The sequence below is a fragment of the Pseudonaja textilis genome, chromosome 2, assembly GCF_049901715.1.
Source record: "Pseudonaja textilis isolate UNSWEBS1 chromosome 2, rPseTex1.2, whole genome shotgun sequence".
NCBI classification, from domain to species: domain Eukaryota; kingdom Metazoa; phylum Chordata; class Lepidosauria; order Squamata; family Elapidae; genus Pseudonaja; species Pseudonaja textilis.
Window position 1 is genome coordinate 150,147,665 of NC_141991.1, and position 19,278 is coordinate 150,166,942.

A 19,278-nucleotide genomic window follows, 5' to 3' on the forward strand; every position below is an offset into this window, starting at 1 on the left:
CACAGTACTGTATAGCAGGGGTTCCCAACCCCCAGGCCATGGTCCACTATGGCAGGGGTCTCCAACCTGGACAACTTTAAGCCTGGCAGACTTCAACTCCCAGAATTCCCCAGCCAGCTGGGAGTTGAAGTCCGCCAGGCTTAAAGTTGCTGAGGTTAGAGACCCCTGCACTCTGGGGTCGAAATCTATTTGGAACTGGGCCACACAAGAGCCGGGCTGGTGTGTGCGCTTAGCTCCACTCCTGTGAGTGGCACTCCAAAGACTTCTCTCTCGCATGAGTGCGGAGCTGCGTGCATGTGGCCCAGTTCCCCCACTACCCCCACAGCCAGGCTGCCAAGCCGCCTGCTCCCGTTGCTCCAAAAGCCGAGCAGTGAGACCAGAGGCTGAGTACGCTCTGCTCAGCTTTGCTGACTCACTGAGGCTGAAGGAACACGGGACACGCCACCACAGGCTTTTCCCGCCAAAAGCTTTTGCAAATGGATGAAAGGCTTTGGGAGAGTGATTTCTCACTGCTTCAGGATTTCCGTCCTTTTGCAAAAAAATTTGGCGTGGAGAAGTCTGAAGGAGCTCAGAACCCTGCCCCAAAGACTTCTCTCTTGTCTGAGTGCCACTGCACATGCGCCAGTCCACTGCTCCCACAGCCTGGTTCACAAAGGTTGGCGACCACTGCTGTATAGTATCATATAAAGGTAGACCTTGACTTACGACTACAATTGAGCCCATATTTTCTGCTTCTCAGTAAGATGTTTGTTGTTTTATTCCATTTTACGACCTTTCTTGCCATAGTTGTTAAGTCAATCATTGCAGTTGTTAAGTTAGTAACATGGTTGTTTAGTGAATTGACTTTGCTTGTCAGAAGGACACAAAAGATGCTCACATGACCCTGAGAACATGCAACCGTCATAAATATGGTGCTAAGTGTCTGAATTTTGATCTGAAAGGAGGATTTTTAACTCAGGTTTGGACAACTTTAGTGTGCGTGTGTGTGTGCAGTGGAAGCTGCATTGGGGTAGATAATTTCACGTATTAACTTAAAATAGCAAGGTTGCTTATAGCCAGAAGCACTTGGTGGACTACCAAAAAGGATGTATCTTAATAGAATCATTAGAGTTGACCCAATGCAACCTACAATCTAAGTTGAAGAAGTCTTTAAAACCACCCACTAGATTTTTTTTTCCCTTCAGGAGTACCCTCCCCCTTTTATGACCTTTTATCTCTACTAAGATTTAAGGCTTCTTACACCACCTTCCCACTGCTTGCTAAATCTAGCTATTTCTGGCTGCTCTTCTGTAATTATTTACATAGCAAATTCTGGACCTAGAAAGGGCTTGATTTATTTCTGTATTAGTGGCCTGATGGATCCATAGCTTTTATCAACATAGAGGGGCAAAGGACTGGTTTATAGCTTACAGAAAAAATCAGCAGGCAAACTCACTCACTCCCCCCACCCCCAGAACTATCATTACCATAACACTTTAGGTCAGGCTTGTCCAACCCGCAGCCCGCATGCGGCCCAGGTCGGCTCGTAATGCGGCCCAGTGCCCACCCCAACCTTCGTGCAAGAGGACGAGCCAGCGAGGAGGAGGAGGAGTGGCAGGCGCGAGGCGGGGCGAGGCGAGCGCCACGCCAAGCAGCAACAGAAAAGGCGGGCGCTGTCAGAGTGCTCCTCGTGCCCAGGCAGCCGCAGCCCAAGAGTCCCGCTCCGCCACCTCCTGCTGTTGCTGCTGCTGCTGCTGCCACCGGAGCTGTTGTAGCGGCTTCTGCCCCCGCCACCACTGCTGCTGCTGGTGCACCGAGCCTCCCAGTCCTCGCCTTCCAGTCCTGCCGCATCCAGCTGGGCCATTTGCAGGAGGAGAGATAGGCGCGAGGTGGGCGAGCTTTCTCCCCGCCCCCCACGTTCCTTTCTCCCTGGTTGACTATTTTTTATGATATCTTATGAAAAAAATGTTTTCTATGGTTTTTTTGGATGATCAGGTATCGTTACTGTTATTTTATTTTATGTGAGGCCCAAACCAAATTTTCATCTTCTAATGTGGCCCAGGGAAGGTGAAAGGTTGGACAAGCCTGCTTTAGGTAATACTGCTTGATTTTATTTATGGGCATTGAACTTCAGGGACTCATTTACATATGTAAACCATGCCACCACCATGCCAAACTACTTTTCCTGATATGCTGCTGCTTGATAAAGGTTGACATGGGAAACAGTCTTCCACCCTGAAAGGAGGAAAGGAGGTCTGCGCAGCTCAACAAATTCATTTATTGAAATGCAGCTTCTAGGAATGAAGTCCTGCCAGTTGGCTGTACATGAACTAAGTGCTCTTTTTCCTTTGTGCTATTGATAGATACCCCCCCCCCGCCCCCCACACACAAACACACTTCTGCTTCTTGCAGTATTTTTATGTGCCTGGACAGATGAAGCACTTCTACACTGCTGCTCCCTCTTGAAAGGCCTCCAGGTTTAAAAAGTAATTGTGACTCAAACACAGGAGGTTCTTTTCTCTTAAACGTTCAGTTTATTTTTGGGATGCTCTTTCAGGACTCAAATCTTTTCCTCAGCTCCAGCACTTTAGGCTGCATCAACTGCCTAGAAACTAACTGAGGCGGTAAGCTGGCGGCCCTGCCTAGGATGTTCTTCTTTGCCACAGAGTCATTGGCTTTTGTTTGTAAAAAATCTGCAGGTGTTTGGATGGTGGAACTACTAGCAACTGATGACTCAACCTTCAGGTTCTCGTTGATTGGAGGTTCAAGGGTCTGGTGGTCAGTCCTACATTCCTGTTGCAACTTGGTAGCAGTGTGGCTCTCTGGTGTAAGTGGACTAGGAAAGGCAGTTTCAAGATCTGCCTTCTGGGTCAATGGCGCTTCTGATGGCTCACTGCTAGCCTCCTGGAAGGAAAGAGTTGGGGTGTCCAGACCAGGACAAACTTGCAGCTCAGGGGAGCTGTGGACCAACACTTCATTACTTGTGCTTGCAGCTCTGGCAGACAACGGCAAAGTGCTTGACATGTTCTCTTCATCCACGTAGCCCAGGAACATTCTGTCCTCGGACAGAGAATCATCAGCATCATCAGCAGCATCCTGTTCCTCACATAGGGCTTCGTAAAGGGCCTCCCTACTGGGCCTCCGCTGCAACAGGTCCGAAGACAACAGGGTCAGGGTTCAGCTTCATTATTGCAGTTGCACCTCCATAGGTACCCAGGGATTGAGCTGGTAGGGCTTACCTTAGTATAGAAGTTCTCCTCTTCTAGGTTACAGAAATCCAAGCTGCGGGTCCCATAGAGAGGCTGTTGAGCTTGGCTTGACTCCAGCAAGTTTAGTGTCTCAAAAATTTCACCTAAGAGGTCAAATTTCTCTGCATTCAGGTAACTTTCACTTTCCCCAGGTTCCACAGAGGAGTCTGGGGAAGGTGATTTGAAGGGAGTTGAAACATCCCTGCAAAATAAATATATCAGAGAGCTTGACATTTCTGTACAGGTGAGGCAGTTAATAAAATGCAAGGGAAACTTTCTTATTAGCAATTGGATTTAAGTAAAAGGATTTGCTAAAATGCGTGTGTCTCATTTCTTCCTCTCGTAGGACTCTTCTGTCAAAGGGTGCAAGAAAACTAATTAATAAAGCAGATGGACATGTGTTTTGAAGCTGAGAGTCAAAGGCAATATTTAGGGAGCTACCAGATAAGCTAATCTCAGCCTGGGTTTGCACAACACCGCTAGTGGCATTCACAGGGTGGTCAAATGGGAGGAGTCAAATTTTAAAAGCAGCATTTTATCTCTGCCTTTTCTGGTTATGTGGGGTGCTGCATACACATATGAAAATGTTGGAGCTTGTGAAACCACAGGTCTATGCCACTTCCTTCATTTTGGAAAAGTCCTGCAGAGAACTTTGAACATTATCACTGTGTATTACAAAGCTCCCTGCCGTGGCAAGGTTTTCTGTGTTTGATGTGGACACAGGCTGTATGCAGGCCCTCTATAGACTCCGTTCCATGCTCTTTTGAAAACTCTCCCCATTTAAAGATATACTGTATGTTTGGTTTTGTTCAAGGAGGGTGAGATTCCTGCATTTGCCCAGATGAGGAATTCTTGATAAGCGGTACTCGTTTAAATTTCACATTGCCACATTTTTAATGAATTTAAATTGAGTTGTTTAGCTGTAATGCATTAGCAGGGGAAATAGTGCAGGTCTGACTCTCTCACTAGAGTCATTATCTTACCTAATTTACTACTAGTTAAGAGTTAGTGACCCCTGCTTCATTGGGTTTGAGAATTGATTGATGCTTTGTTACAGGGACAATCTTTTCGTTACTATTTTCTCTTTCTCTGCGGAAAAGAAGATAACTGTACAATGAATGTAATCTGTACAATAGGGGAGAATTAGTTTTTCCAGAGCTGATTGAACGAAGTTTTTTTTTTTTGCCACATAGGTCTTCCCTTTTTTGTCAGTGTGGTTTGTGCAGAAGCATTTCCTAGGGGGCTGAGCCCCCTTTTCCCCCTCAGGCTTCAACGGTTCTTGGGACTGAGCTGACACACAGAGAGAGCTCAGCTAATAAAGCAGAGCGACCGTCAGAAAAAGAAGAAGTGGAGTCCAGCTGCTCTCCACGGGCTTAGGTTGTCCTACCTTTGAGTCTCCAGTTCCGTCTCACTGTTGGTTCTTTGTGGTCGCCTCGGGCGAGACTGAAAAGAGGACAAAACCTGGGTCACCATGCAGCCCTGGGCTTGTAAGGGAACTTCTATCGTTTTCTTAACAGTACTTTGAGGTTCTGGGGATAAGGGAACCTTTCCTTTGGGATTTTAGAGTTGTATACGGATAGTCCTAGACTTATAACCATTCAAAACTACAATGGCACTGAAAAAAGGGACTTAAGGATCATTTTTCACATGACCTCCATGGTCACCTAATCAAAATTTGGATGCTTGGCAACTGGCTTGTTTTTATGATGGTTGTAGTGTCCTGGGGTCATGTGAAGCCAGATTCACTTAATCACCATTTTACTAACTTAAGAACTGCTGTGATTCATTTAACAACTGTGACAAGACAGCCATAAAATGGGGCAAAATCCACTTGACTGTCTCACTTAGCAATATAAATTTTGGGCTCAGGCGTGATCATAAGTCAAGGACTATCTGTATTCTTCACTTGAGACATCACAGCAGAATGCCCACCCAGACTGACTGTCCTGCAGGTATGGACTGGCACTTCTGTTCTCAAACATCTCAGCAATGGTTTTGCTGTCTGGGGATTTCTGGGGACTGGAACCAAAACATCTGGCCAATATCCAGCTAGGGATGATTAGTTGGTCTAATTATATCCCTGGGATGGGATGGGGGAGAGCAAAGACTCATTTAAAGATTTCTAAGACATCAAAAATGCAGCTTTGTGAGGCACCATCCTTTGATATTCTTTCAACACTCTTAGTTGATAAAAAAAGTAGTGGCATATAATTCTCTTTCTCCAGGCTTAGAAAATATGCCTGTAAAAAAGGTTGTAACACAAAGAAGACACCAACCCTTAAATCCTGTAGATTTTCTCATTTCTGTCCAGAGAAAACTTGTTTCACAGTCTCTGAATCAGGCAATTAAATATTTTGCCTGCATACAGACGGGAAGAAAGTCCCATCTGTAAATATTTTAAGTTACTTATTGTCCATTCACAATGAATTTAAAAGGAAGCATGCACCTATTTGTTATAAACATTAAGAAGAATCTGCCATAGAAAATGTCTAGCACTATGCAGCAGGCTATAATTCCCAAGATTATTCAGAGGAAGCCATTAACAGTTCACCTGACACAGAATGAGATAGTTGAAATTGAAATTTATTTTTTATCCTGTAGCACTGTTACTTTCTGCTTTATGAAGACTATATTGGGCTTTTGGCATATTAGAACTTGGGTGGACATTAATTGAGTTCACTTTACATAGCTGCTCTTCTGAGTTTTCTTCTGCAGGCTATACAAAATTTACTTGTAGTTAGCTGCTATTAATATTCCAGCTATTTTCTCCCCTTCAGCCCCAGGGCACATTGCATTCTAAGAATAATTATGAGAAGTTAAGGGCCCATGAAATGTTACTAAGGTCTATTTTGTAAACCTTTGGCTGGCTACAATAAAAATATTGTTTTTAAGCTGCAAACAAAATGACTGAGAGTGAGACTAAGCTATACAAGACATGATAGCCTTAAGATATCATTTGTTTGATTACTTACTTATGTCTACTCCTCACAACTGCTTACACAAGTTGCACACATTCAAAACTTCCTGCCCACCTTTTTATAAAAAAATATGTCCTTCTCTGTTTCTTTTGAGTTTTGTTCCAAGTGGTTCAAGAATCTTGTGGAATCGCTGCAGAGATCTACTACAGAGGACACCCAATCTTTGGGTCTACTACAGAGGACACCCAGACCTGTCCCTCTGCTCCTGTTCATTTCCTTCCCCAAAGATCCCCTGATCTGGCTCCTTCCGGTCTTTAAGCCACTGACACTTCCATTCTCTCAATACCTTCCCAAAGTGCTGGGTGATGGGCAGTCGCCTTTGAAGGTTCTCAGATTGTTTGTTTCTGGTAGGCAGGATGGGACTGGAGATCTGACAGTCATCCAGGGACTGTTCTTGCTCCCTGGGCTGGCGTAAAGTGGAATCCTAGAACAAAACAGCACCTTATAGCGCAGGGGTGTCAAACTCGATTTCATTGAGGGCCGCATCAGGGTTATGTTTGACCTTGGGGGACTGGGTATGGCCAGGGGTGTGTGGCCATAATGGTGCCTGGGGTGGCTCCGTTTTCAGCCTTCTGGAACCCTCTGCCAGCAAAAACGGAGCTCAGGAGGGCTGCACGGTTGACCTTGACTCCCAATGAGTTTTGGTTGACCTCGACTCCCAATGAGTCCATACATACATGGCTAAGTTGTTTTCTAGGCAAGACTATGGTTTGCAATTTTATTTTGTGTGTTTTTTCCCTTTTACTTCCACTCTAGCCTATATACCTGGAATTTCCTGGAAGTTTCCCATCTAGGTACTAACTCAATCAGATGCTGCTAAATTTTTAAACTTCTCCACATCAGCAATGCACTGCCTTCTACTTAGATTTTAGCATACTGCATGCAGTGTTTTTCATCCTTGGCAACCTGAAGACAGATCGATTTCAATTCCCAGAATTCTGCAGCCAGCATGGTTGAAGACCACATGTCTTCAAATTGCCAAGGTTGAAAAACACTGATATACTACCTACTTTTAAAAATGAATTTATTCCTTTCTACTTCCTTGTGGGTTTTGTAACAGAAGTAATGTAACATGCAGACATAACTACCGTTTTAGAGTAAAATATGCTACTACCGGCATCACACTTTCCCCCCCCTCCCGTAACACTTTTTAAAATGAGAAGTTTGGAATAGGGAAATAATAGTCTTACTTTTATGCGGCTCCGTATGTTTTTCAGCCTGACTTTGGCATGACCTTTGGCCTGGAAGATGCAAAACAAAGTGATAAGTATAATTTAAGGTCATGTAGAGGGAGGGAAGAAGACAAGCAGGGATCATTCCAAGAACAGGCTGGAGGGGGGGGAGGTTCCTCCCCTCATTCCCCCAGAGCCATTATTACCAATTGTCTTGTGAAAAGGATCTTAAAAGGGTCTCCATTTGTTTGACTGCAATGGTGAAATGGGTGCGGCATATACATTTAGTAAAATAAGTAAAATACTGTACTGTAATTTATTTGCAATTGTTCTGGAATTGAGCTTGACTCAAAGGGTCAAGCTGAACCCTTAGCTGAAATGCTTCTAAATTATGCACATCTATACCCAGTATTTATATATTTAATGCAATATATATATATATATATATATATATATATATATATATATATATATATATATACATACATATATATATATACATATACATACATATATACACACATATACTCATGTTTTATTTCCTTTTTATTGCAGTTGTTTTTTTATTTTCAATTCTGTTCTTTTTGGTTTTGCAAACAATATATTTAAAAATACAATATATTCTTATAAGCTATTTCAGGAGGAGGAGGAGAAGGAGAAGAAACTGCCTTACATATTGGTATGCATTCTTGACAGCTGGATTGGCCTTATTCTTCATAGTACTAATCAGGGCTCCTCCACTTTTCTAGGGAGAAAAGGTTGAACACAACTATTAAGAGCAAGACACATTCCACTCCATTGAAATAAGACGCTCAAGAAGTCCCCTGGCTGCTCTGACTGAGCAAAAGGAAGTTATGGGAAGTTCTACAACAAATCCCAATTAGACAAGGAAACTTGTCTAGAAAACTGGTTTTGAATTTCTAATATGCAACAGATCCCTTTAGTATTTAAAGAAGATTCCTTGTAAGGTAGATTGGAAGTTATCCTCGTACTGGAAATGTATGTGGGATATCTTTGTGGTATGGCCAAAAGACTTAGGGACCTGGAGAGCAGGTTCATGACAAAATTAAGATTTCATAGCGTCACTCTTTAGTTGATAAGTTGGATTGGGGATCAACATGCATTATTTGGTGAAATTTAGAGAGCAACATCTTTAGCCCAGTCCTAAATATTATTAAAATTTGGTTTAAATTCTGGCAATTCTTTGGAGGCTTGTGTGGAGAACTTAGGATACCAATAGAAGAGAATATATAATATAGCTGAGGGTTGAATTGTGGAATCCTTGGTGCTCTCTGAACTTGATTGTTTGCTGGCAGACATTTCATTACCCAACTAGGTAACATCATCCATGCTCAATGATCATGAATGCATGGATGATGATGTAGTTGGTTAATGAAATGTCTGCAAGCAAAAACCAAAACTCAAAGAGCAACAAGGACTCCATGACATATTGGGAGCATATTAGAGGAATGTCTTTCAAACTGGTTTTTTATTTAGGATGACTGCATGTGGGCTGCAAAATTTCAGAGAACCGAGGTACTAAATGACAACCCTTCTTTTCTCCATCCATCTGGATTTTTGCTTTCCAGATCTATCTTCATTACAGGTCTAAATGGAAGAGCCTTGTAATAACTCCTCATACAAGAACAAGTTCATCTTAAACATGAGAAAATAATTAAGTGAAGACATAACTGCTACTAAAAGATAAACATCCTTCTTAAATGCAAATGTATTCCCTTACCTTGAGGCTCTCCACCCACAGCTGATAAGAGTGCATACTACCTAGGAAGGAAGAATGGAACAGATGACTTGTCAATCTGGCTGCAGACCCTTGCAGAAAATGGGACTTGAATTGCATATTCAGAATAATGTATGTATCTGACCTACAATGTCAGCTATCTCTCAGTAGGTTTTTTTTTTTTTGGCTTTGTGTCTTCTTAACAGAAGTTAAAAAGTAGCCCACAAAAGAGGGGATGTTAAGAACAGCTTAAGGGTCTTTGCATATCCATGGTCCTTCAACCAGGCAGGGTCTACATTACCTGGGGACAAGCTGCTGTCAATCTCCTGCTCAAAGAAGTCAGAGAAGTCCTCATCTGCATTTAGCTTATCCAGACGGTCATTGATGAACTGATAGCATTGCAAGGTTGGGCAGAAATAGAAAGAAGGACCTTATTAGAATAAATAGGAAAGAGCCATCTTCTATTGAAACAAAATATTTCAGTCGTTCAGCTGTGGGATTAGTATGCAGAGAAGCATTATGTTCTCCTCCTGCTCTGAGATGTGGAAATATGACAAGGAAGTAATTTTAAGGAGATTTTGAATTCTCAAAAGGGTTAAGAACAAAAAATCCACTTCTTTTTATATTATCTTTCAATTCTGCCTTCCATCCCAATACAGCAGAAATTTGAGTGGATTAAATATTCTAGTAATGGACTTCATCGATTTGTATAGAATTCTTAGGCTCTTCGTTTGCATTACTCAGGAGTCCGTATGTGGCTGAATGTTTTCTGTATTTGCCTGGATGTTGGCTTGTGAAGGTTTTTGCTTTGCGGGTTGAACACATGATAGATTTTCTGCCCCCCCCCCCCCCGCCGTTTTGCTTGAAGCACCTAACTGGGAATCCACCAGGTTCACCATTGTGTACCTCCTTGAACAGCTGCAGATGGACGGCCTGCTGGAGGAAGTCCTGCATGGCGCCGGATCCCTGCTGTAGGAAGTTCTCCTGGGAAAAGGAAATGTGCTTTTCCTGTGAGAAAGAGGGACAGGGAAGAGAGAGGTGATTGACAGTGAGTGTGTGACCAGGGTGGATGGGCAGAGACTGGGCTAAGGAGGCTGAAAAAAGAAAGTGTGGTAGAGAAAGTTAGAGCTGTGGAGAAAGAGGAACCTCCCTGGAATATCCTTCTGGATAATGAACACAACAGTAGAAATCACACAACCTGTTTGCTTTGAGAATTTATTTACGGATCTGTCCCAAACAATGGCATTCACTCACAATCCCAGATCCTAAGGAGTTTCTCTCTGTCCAGCAGCATCAAAGTGATTCTAGAGAGGGATAGGTAACCCGAATGATGTTTGCAGTGGTGCTGTCGTTTCTGTGTCTGACCAGATACTGATTTTCTTCACTGAAAACTTGTCTCTGTTCTAGAATTAAGTATGTTTTTTTCATGTTTAAAAACCTTTTAAACAAAATAATAAAAAGGCACCGTTGCATGAGATAAGGTTTCGGATTTTTTAAAGGCTCATTTATATGAACATCCTTCCCTTTAGTATTTCACAAAGTATGAAAAACATGCCTGGGACAGACTAGCCAACCAATCTTTATTAAGGAGGATTTTTTTTTCAGTAACAACCTCCCTCCCTGGCAAACTAATTTACTTGTGGCAAAACTTAAACTCTTAAGCTTTAACTCTCAACTTAACATGTTGATCGTTGCCGTCAGGAGGGTGGTGGTGGGGAGATCTATTGGGTGTTTTTATTTCTGACTTTATTTCTGTAAGTGTCACCATGACTGAGTTGGGCAGCCACATAAATTTTCTTAATAAATAAAAATAAAAATCTAGTTTCCTGCACCTGTGAAGTTACCATACTGACATCACCCCCAAAGAGCTTGGAGGCTTAAACAAAAAGCAAACAAAAATGGCCAGCCCCAAATTTGTTTAGCAATAGCAATAGCACTTAGACTTCTATACCACTTCACACTGCTTTACAGCCCACTCTAAGCGGTTTACAGAGTCAGCACATTGCCCCTCAACAATTCGAGTCCTCATTTTATCCACCTTGAAAGGTGGAAGGCTGAGTCAATCTGGGTTTACCTATATATATATATTTTTTAATGGATGATTCTTACTTAATGTGTTTTGATTTATTTCATGTTGTAAATCCACCAGAAAATTGGGAGGGGGGAGGGGGAGAGGGAGGGAAGGGTATTTTTCTTTCTTATGTCTCTCCTTTTTTCCAACTCTCCAAAGTTTCTGTGGAAGAAAAGGGAACTGTGCAGAACTTCCTCGTCCAGCGGGCGGCTGAATGAACAGAAGCCTCACCAGACTGCAAAGAAGTCCCTCACGATAGCTGCCAAAGAGAAGTGCTTGGGCCCTGAGGAAGGCTCGGGCCACTCCATCCCCAGTGGCTGCAGATTGTTTTTTCAGCTGGAACTTCAGCAGGGAGACCTGGAGACAGAGAAAAGAGAAGAATATATATACTCACCTTAAACCCAGAGGCCCTTCCAGATACTGACTGGGTTTACACATTTGTATTAAACAATGGTTTGTTTTAGCTATAACCTGGTGTCTAAACCATTGTAGTCCAGTTCATAATCAATGCTATGCTAGAAAGAATGGCTTATAATGGACAATGGTTTGGTCTACGTGTGCTAAGATGTCATTGCTAACACAATCACAGTTCTACACAATCCCCCATGTGTCACCAGAGCAGCATCCTGTCCTATGCGTCAAGACCTGTTCCATTATTATTATTATTATTGATCCATACCAATATAGTATAAGTTAAATGTGTCAGATTGGGCTCAGTCATGATGTTTGTTGGGTAATTTTGGATAAGCTACTCCACTTCAGCCCAGCCTACCACATGGGACGTTGTAAACATAGTCCTGGGCATCATTTTAAGCACTCAGGGGAAAGATTCGGTGTAAGTGTACTAAATCTTAAAAATTGAGAATTAGGACCTTAATGATACCAGATCTGGGCAAAGTAAAACACTTTGTGTCCACTAGATGACAGCAAAAGAATACAGAACTCTAACTCTTCCAGATGTTTGCAGCAAAGGTATAATACTGTAATTTAAGTCCTAACTTGTAAACCTTGCCTTAGGTTGACACCAGCTCAGTTTTTCCTAATTGTAAACTAGCTAGTTTTGCAACAATAAAAACAAAACAAAACACTTCAAATGTTTCAGTTGGGAAATGTTCTAATTATTCCAGTGTTGTTTTCAGGAAGGGGGAAGAAATGTGTGTACACTGGGTCATTCATAAATGCTTTCATTAATTTAAAATGAAAATGAAACATTTGAAATTGAAGTTCACATTTAAATTGTTATATCAGGACAAACAAGAATGCTCACAAGGAGGACAGAGCTTCTTACATAGAGAAAAATAAAAGAAGAGTCTGAGTTGTCATTAGGATTCTAAAACACTGGCATTTTTTTAAAAAAAAGTCTCAAGAAAGTAATACTAACAACATCACTTGGGAGATTTTCCAGGTCTTGGAAGGGTGATTCTATTGTATTGTTATCAATGCTGAGAATGACGACGTCTTCCAGAGCTTTGCTCCTCACACTCTAGAGAAAGCCAAGGCAGAATTGAGAAACAAGAAGAGTAGAAATCTCCTCCATCTTCTTACTTTTAGGTAGCAGAAGACAAAAGTCAACTGCTATTACAAAGATGACAGAAATGAAGAAGTAAATAAGACCCAAAGTGTACAAATGCTGCTCCAACCACTGCTAAAAAATACCCACGGAGCAACCTTACCTAGGCTAATCTTAGGCCAGTTATCCTAATGACAAGGTAGTTTTGCAGTCTCACCTCCATGAGGCTTGTGTGGACTCCAATGAGATAGGGCATGGGGGCGCTGTTGGTGAAAGAGATCAATGTTAGAGCTAGCACCAGTTATTTGTGGGCTCCTAGCAGGCTAGGCCCTCCTAGATCCAGTTTTTCTCTTATAATATACTATGATAGTTTTCCAGTCCCAGTTTCCTTCCTTCTTTTAAGAAATGCTCAGGAGGAAAATATATTTGAGAAAGCCAGGAACTTGCAGGGGGACAAAGAAAGGGCTGAATTCCCTTTCGGTGCAGATCTTTCAGCACATGAAGTCTTTCTTCCCTTCACACAAAGTCTTCCCTTGAGATGTAAACAAAATGTGGCCAGCTCAGAACAGATGATACTGCCACAGAAGACAGACACCTCACATATATTCTTCAGTCACCTCCTCACTGACTATGAATAAACCCAAGAACTACAAGCTAGCCATACAAATGTCCTCAAAATAGTCTCCTCTGGGTGATAAACAACATCAAAACCAATGTGCTGGGTGGGGAACCATTGAAGCTGCTCAGCCTGCAGAAGCTGACTCTCAACTGAGGAAGGTGCAGTTACTTACCAGCAGTAGTCAAGGAGGTGTGGAGGCAGTGCAGGGATAAAGATGTGCTGCCAGTACATGGGATACAACAGCGAGGAGGAGGCCTGGACACAGGCTGTCAGCTATAGGGAGATGAGGAGACACACCTTTCATTAGAGTAGACTGACCCTCCTTGGAAGTTGAATAAGGAGACAGGGCTTTGCGTAACTCTTCTTCCCAAAGTGACATGCAAGCAATTCTTTCCTTCCTGATATGCAGAGGATTTAAAGAGTAGCAGCTGAGATTCGAATCAGCAGCCTCCTAGTCACTACTCATGTAGGGATAGTAAACATGGAGGGGGAGGGAGCAGGTTTGTCTCTGCAACTTACTCTCTCCACGTGCTAAACTGCCTTGTTTCCTGTCAGACCTGCTTTGGGCATTAGGGAGTAAAAGGCCCTATGAGGATATCAGGATAAACTGATACTGTGCAGTTCAGAGGTGGAATTCAGCAGGTTCTGACCAGTTCTGGAGAACCAGTAGTGAAAATTTTGAGTAGTTTGGAGAACCGGCAAATCCCACCTCTGACTGGAGATTTTACAGTACCCTTCCCCTGCCATGCCCACCAAGCCACACCCACAGAACCGGTAGTAAAAAAAGTTGAATCCCACCACTGGTGCAGCCACCAAGGCTCACAATCAGTGGATATGTTCCAGTTCTCTGCTTACACCTTCACTGAATATGTGGAGGAGGGCCAGGGAATACAATTAATTGATAAACCATATCACAAGATATCAGATCAGAGGAGCCACCTTTGTGAGAGCTTTGTGACAGGTGAGAACACTTTTTATTATGTAAAAGAAAGAAATGCAGATTCCTTAACGATCCTCATTTCTAAATCCTTCCCACCCAGGTCCAGCTTAGCTCTGGGCCTTGTCTTTCCTCCAGCCCCTTGGCCTCACCGTGCTGAGCTTGCTGCTGGTGAGCAGAATCCGACGCTCATGGAGGAGGCTTGCGTAGAGGTGCAGCATGTTATTCACATCCACTGCCACAACAAACTCGGTCAGATTTCTCTGGGGAGAGCCAATACTTGGTTAGGTTCTCTGGAAACTGCTTCAGCAACCAGATCTCCCTCTAGCCTCCATTTCACCCACAGCAACTCAGTGAATCTTCTCTTCTTCACCACTTTTAGTGGTGGCTTTAACTGACTTTCAGAATCTATTTTTAATGCCAGACCTTAACTTTGAAATGCAATTAATAATCATAATACTTTATTTGCGGTCACAGACCAAAACACAAGTACAACAAAAGAAGAACATGGGAAAATTAGTCATGAAATTAGTCACCAAAAACTTGACTAAAGGGAATTACAGCGTTCTCCTCTGATGGTTACAGCTCTTAAAAAAAAATTGGAAACCTGAGAAGTGATGTATGAGGAGCCATCCCCTAGACAATATAAGAACAAATTACTAACATTGGGTCTAGAAGGGTCTGTTTCAAGGAAAGACAGTAACTTAGATCTGCCTGTGTTATACATAGGGCAATATAAAAGGACATGCTCTACAGTTTCAACCTCAGCTCTATCACAGGGGCATAGCCTCTCGTTAATCGGGAGCCTCTTAAATCGCCCATCCAGTAGTGCTGAGGGCAAAACATTAAAGCGAGCTAGGGAGAAAGCTCTTCTATACCTGGGAATGGTTAGAGTGTAAAAATAAGAAGCCATCCTCAGTCCGTAATTATTAAATTGGCTGAGGATCAGAGGGGAGCAAGTTTTGTGAGCTCTGGCTCATAGATATTGCAAGTCAATGTCCACAAGCCATTGGACTACCCTAAATTGGGCGTCTTTAAGGCCATAATCTCCCAGGGCATCCCCCGTAAAACCTAGCAGGTGTAATTTCTTCATCAGCTCCCTCTCCCAATGAGAAATATGAGAGTCAGCAAATGCCAGGGAGAGGTAGCTACCAGGAACTGCCAGAAAGAGCACCCAAACCCACCATTTAAGGGTGTTAATCCACGCCATACATTCAACTGATCGAGTGCCCAGTTCCAGGTACATCGGAGCGAAACCAACACAAGGAGGAAGACCCAGAAGTTTTCTAAGAAAGACAGCCTGGGTTCTTTCAGTACAATCCTTGAAGCCCCATATCCATATGGGAATTCCGTAAAGAGTTTGAGCCAAAGTTTTGGCTTTGTAAATACGCAGAGCAGAAGGAATAAACTGGCCTCCTTGGGTATAAAAAAATCTTAAAATCTGCTGGTGACTACAGGAGGCCGAATTCAGCACCTGGGTTCAATGTCTAGTCCAAGCACCGGTGTTCTGAAATTGAATACCTAAATACTTAAAATGGAAAACCTGCTTAACAGCATTACCATTGATAGCCCAGTTATACAATTTCCGGGCTCTAGAGAACACCAATACTTTGGATTTGTCGTAATTAATGGACAAGTGGTTCTCAGCACAGTAGGAAACGAATGCAGAAAGTAATCTTTTCAGACCTGGCCTTGACAATGAAAGGAGGGCCGCATCATCAGCATAAAGGAGAAGCGGGATCTTTGTAGTTGACAGCTTTCGGGCATGGGACTCAATACATCCAATGTGAAAGGCCAAGTCAGATTAGAATACATTAAACAAAAGAGGAGCCAGAACACAATCCTGCCTTACTCTGTTCTTAATCGTGATAGGATTTGAAAGTTCTCCCTGCAGACCACACCTGACCTGACTAGAGATCTGGTTGTACAAGGATCTAATTAGGAACAGAAGACGTCCATCGATAGAACTTTTGAGCAGTTTTGACCACAACAATCCTCTAGGGACTGAGTCAAACACTGACTTTAGGTCGATAAAAGCAGTAAAAAGTTTACCACCTGGGATGATAGTATATTTATCGACCAGGTGTGCTAAGACAAAGCAGTGGTCCAGTGTGGCACAGCCCGCTTTAAACCCAATCTGTTCAGCACCAATAATATTAGACTCCTCAACCCAAGTGAGGAGTCTATGTTGGAGATATTTAGCATACAGTTTTCCAATGATGAAGAGCAGATTTATGGGGTGATAGTTGGCTGGGTTGTTCCTATTTCCTCATTTAAAAACTGGAACAATAATTGCTAAGCTCCAGGAGATAGCGGTCCTGCCAAAAGTATTGATATGAGTAAAGAGTCTTGCTAAGAGAGGAATCCACCACTCGGGATTGGATTTTAGCAAATCATGGGGTATAGCATCAGGGCCAGGAACTTTGCCTGACTTGAGTTCGGAGATAAGCTCGGTAATCTCAGCATGAGTCACGGGTTGCCAGTCAGGAACTGCAGGAGGCAGCTGTGTCCCAAGCATAGTCGAACTTGTTGACGCCTGGAAAATTGCCAAGAAATGGTTTTCCCAATCTCTGTTGGAAATACAGCAGAGGGGGAGTTCTTGATGATCCGGCAAGGAGCTGGCAACAATTTGCCAAAATAATCGAGTGTTCTTCTGCTGGATGGAGAGGAGAAGTAGATCCCACTTCTCTCTCTCTTTAGCTTTCTTTTTCTTAGCAATTAGTCCTTTATACTCCTGCTTCAAGCTATAGTAGTCCTCTGGTGGGCATTTATCCCCTCGATTACGACAGAGCATCTGGTTCATCTGGTTCCTGAGCATCAGACACTTTTTGTCAAACCAAGAATTACTTCTTAGATGATATGGACCTCTTGGCCTATGGACGGCTCCTAGCTCCCTTTGAACACTATTAATTAGTGATTCAAAGGCCAAGATTGGGCCTGATTGTATAGGCTGAGACACTCCGGAGATGATAAAAAGAAGTGGAACTTTCTTTCAGCATTAGAAGACCATTTGATCCTCCCTGTATATGAGGCTACATAGGGATCTAATACCTGGGGACCCCTAGGGAGATGTATATTTGAGGAAAGCCCAATGATTGTAACCAGGGGGTAGTGGTCGCTTTCCGTAAGGCAGTCCACATAGAAAGCACGGACTGCCTTTCTAAGAAGCTGGGATACCAGCACAAAATCAATAACACTACTCCCACATGAGGAACTAAAAGTAAACCCACCAGCTAGATCACCTAAGGTACTCCCATTAAGAATTATCTTATTGTGTTGGGCTGCTAAAAGGGCTAACTGAATGCCAGCAAAATTTGTTAATTCATCCTTAGAATGTCCGGCTGAAATCAGGTGTCCTATGGCCTGGAGGGTTTCTTGGGAGTAGAGTGCCTCAATCGATGGGGGAACTTGGCCTCCCAATCGAGCATCAAAGTCGCCCCCTATAAGGATGTACAGCGCTGGGAATTTAGTTTCCATACAAGTAATGTAATTCTCCAGCACGCCCCACTGAGTCTTAGTATCAGCTTGCCTCATTGTCAGGGGAAGATAAACGTTGAATGCTAACAGTTTGCTGCATCCTCTCTTAATTAGGAGTGCTATAGCTAAAGAGCCACAGAGGGGTAGCTCCACTGTCTCCACTTTCAAAGAAGTAGAGACCAAGCAAGCTAATCCACCCTTAGGCCTTCCTGTCGTAGATTGTCTGGTGGCAGCCAAGAAAATGACCGTAAACCCTGTAAGGGATATCTTATCACATGCCCAGGTCTCCTGAAGAAGGACCACATCAAATGAGTGAATATAGTTGGCGAATTCTGTGGTACCACACCTTCTCCTCCAGCCTGCTATGTTCCATGAAAGGCACTTAAGTGTGCAGGGTTTTTTGCCAGATTTAATAGTCATTCTGTGTGATTAATTTTTCCCAGAGCTCCCTTTGGATCCAAAAAGATACACCCGTTGTTAAGTGGCAGGGTCATCCTCTTAGGAAGCAAAGGCAGGGAAGGAGGGAGGGGAGGCAAGCCTTGTTAATGGGTCTGTAGGGCTCTAAGTGCACTCCAGTTCGTATTTGTGGCATCAATTGGTTGCTTAACTGGCAAGTATTTAGCAGCATCAACAGATGGAGTTTGAAGTAGCCCTGGATCTTCAAATTTACGAATTAGACATTTTGGAGAGAGCGCCAAGGGAGCTTCCGTTGGTAAATCAGTATAGACTCCCTGGAGTCCAAGTCCTTATCAGGTAGTGAAAGACTCCAGAGCTTGGATTTGACTGCATCCAAACACTTTATGATTTGGGCCCTTTCTGATTGTGGAAGCGCACAAAAGGAATCGAAGAGCTGTGTCTCCTCCTGGTTCCAGAAATTGTCTTGACATAAGTCAATTTCATAAAGAGATGGAATCCCAGAGGCACTGACCTGGAGCTTATTTACTAAGGAACTATGGGTGCCCTGGGCTGGTGTCACTTCCTTTGGGGCCATTTCTTCCCAGCTGATCAAATCAAGGGAAGTTTCCTGGTAAGATGTTACTCACTGCGGGGGGGTGATTTGACTGGTTGTAGGAAGAACAGTCAGGGTACCATCTGGAGGACGCCAACTGGAGGTTTTGTGGGAATAGGTGTATAATTAGTACGTGATGTAGTATCTGAGATGGCATTCAAGGTTGGCACATTAATATGTGCTGCTGAGGATCTTTGGGGGGCAATAAATCTCCTGCCACTCACAAATTGTTGATTACTCAAGAGTGGCTTAATCGACCTATCTTTGAAGACTCTTCTCGGCAGAATGCCGACGGTTCTTAACAGGGATCCTCTTCTGAAAAATAGTTTTGGGGTGTTGGAGTTGTCAAAACTGAGTAGCACTCTAGTGCAGTATTCAGGAGAGGGTAAAAGTTCAACCTTCTTCAAATCATCAGCTTTTAACCCCAATAACTGTAATATATGGCCCCTCGCCAGCTGTGTTGAACCCCAGTGAGGTAAGTTGCCATTAATGGGATTAATGATGAGGGCCACCTGTTTTGACTGTAAGACCAGGTGACTG

The 19,278-nt window shown here is 43.1% G+C and overlaps 1 protein-coding gene across 3 annotated transcripts in view; it reads right to left on the bottom strand.

Annotated features, from left to right (window-relative positions):
- Positions 1 to 2,239: 2,239 nt before the first annotated feature.
- The window catches only part of DENND1C (DENN domain containing 1C), a 37,980-nt gene continuing 20,941 nt past the window's right edge, over positions 2,240 to 19,278 (bottom strand). The window contains exons 10-23 of one of the 3 annotated variants that reach the window (XM_026711585.2): positions 14,405 to 14,515; positions 13,488 to 13,588; positions 12,914 to 12,959; positions 12,568 to 12,669; positions 11,418 to 11,543; positions 10,022 to 10,123; positions 9,417 to 9,504; positions 9,119 to 9,159; positions 8,051 to 8,122; positions 7,396 to 7,446; positions 6,492 to 6,629; positions 4,615 to 4,670; positions 3,219 to 3,429; positions 2,240 to 3,123 (exon numbers count right to left, since the gene is read on the bottom strand). In XM_026711585.2, the coding sequence (XP_026567370.1) occupies positions 2,533 to 3,123; positions 3,219 to 3,429; positions 4,615 to 4,670; positions 6,492 to 6,629; positions 7,396 to 7,446; positions 8,051 to 8,122; positions 9,119 to 9,159; positions 9,417 to 9,504; positions 10,022 to 10,123; positions 11,418 to 11,543; positions 12,568 to 12,669; positions 12,914 to 12,959; positions 13,488 to 13,588; positions 14,405 to 14,515 (1,836 nt within the window). In that variant the 3' untranslated portion in view covers positions 2,240 to 2,532. The remainder of the gene's footprint in view (positions 3,124 to 3,218; positions 3,430 to 4,614; positions 4,671 to 6,491; positions 6,630 to 7,395; positions 7,447 to 8,050; positions 8,123 to 9,118; positions 9,160 to 9,416; positions 9,505 to 10,021; positions 10,124 to 11,417; positions 11,544 to 12,567; positions 12,670 to 12,913; positions 12,960 to 13,487; positions 13,589 to 14,404; positions 14,516 to 19,278) is intronic. The other 2 variants (XM_087925908.1, XM_087925909.1) reach the window with 2 other exon arrangements.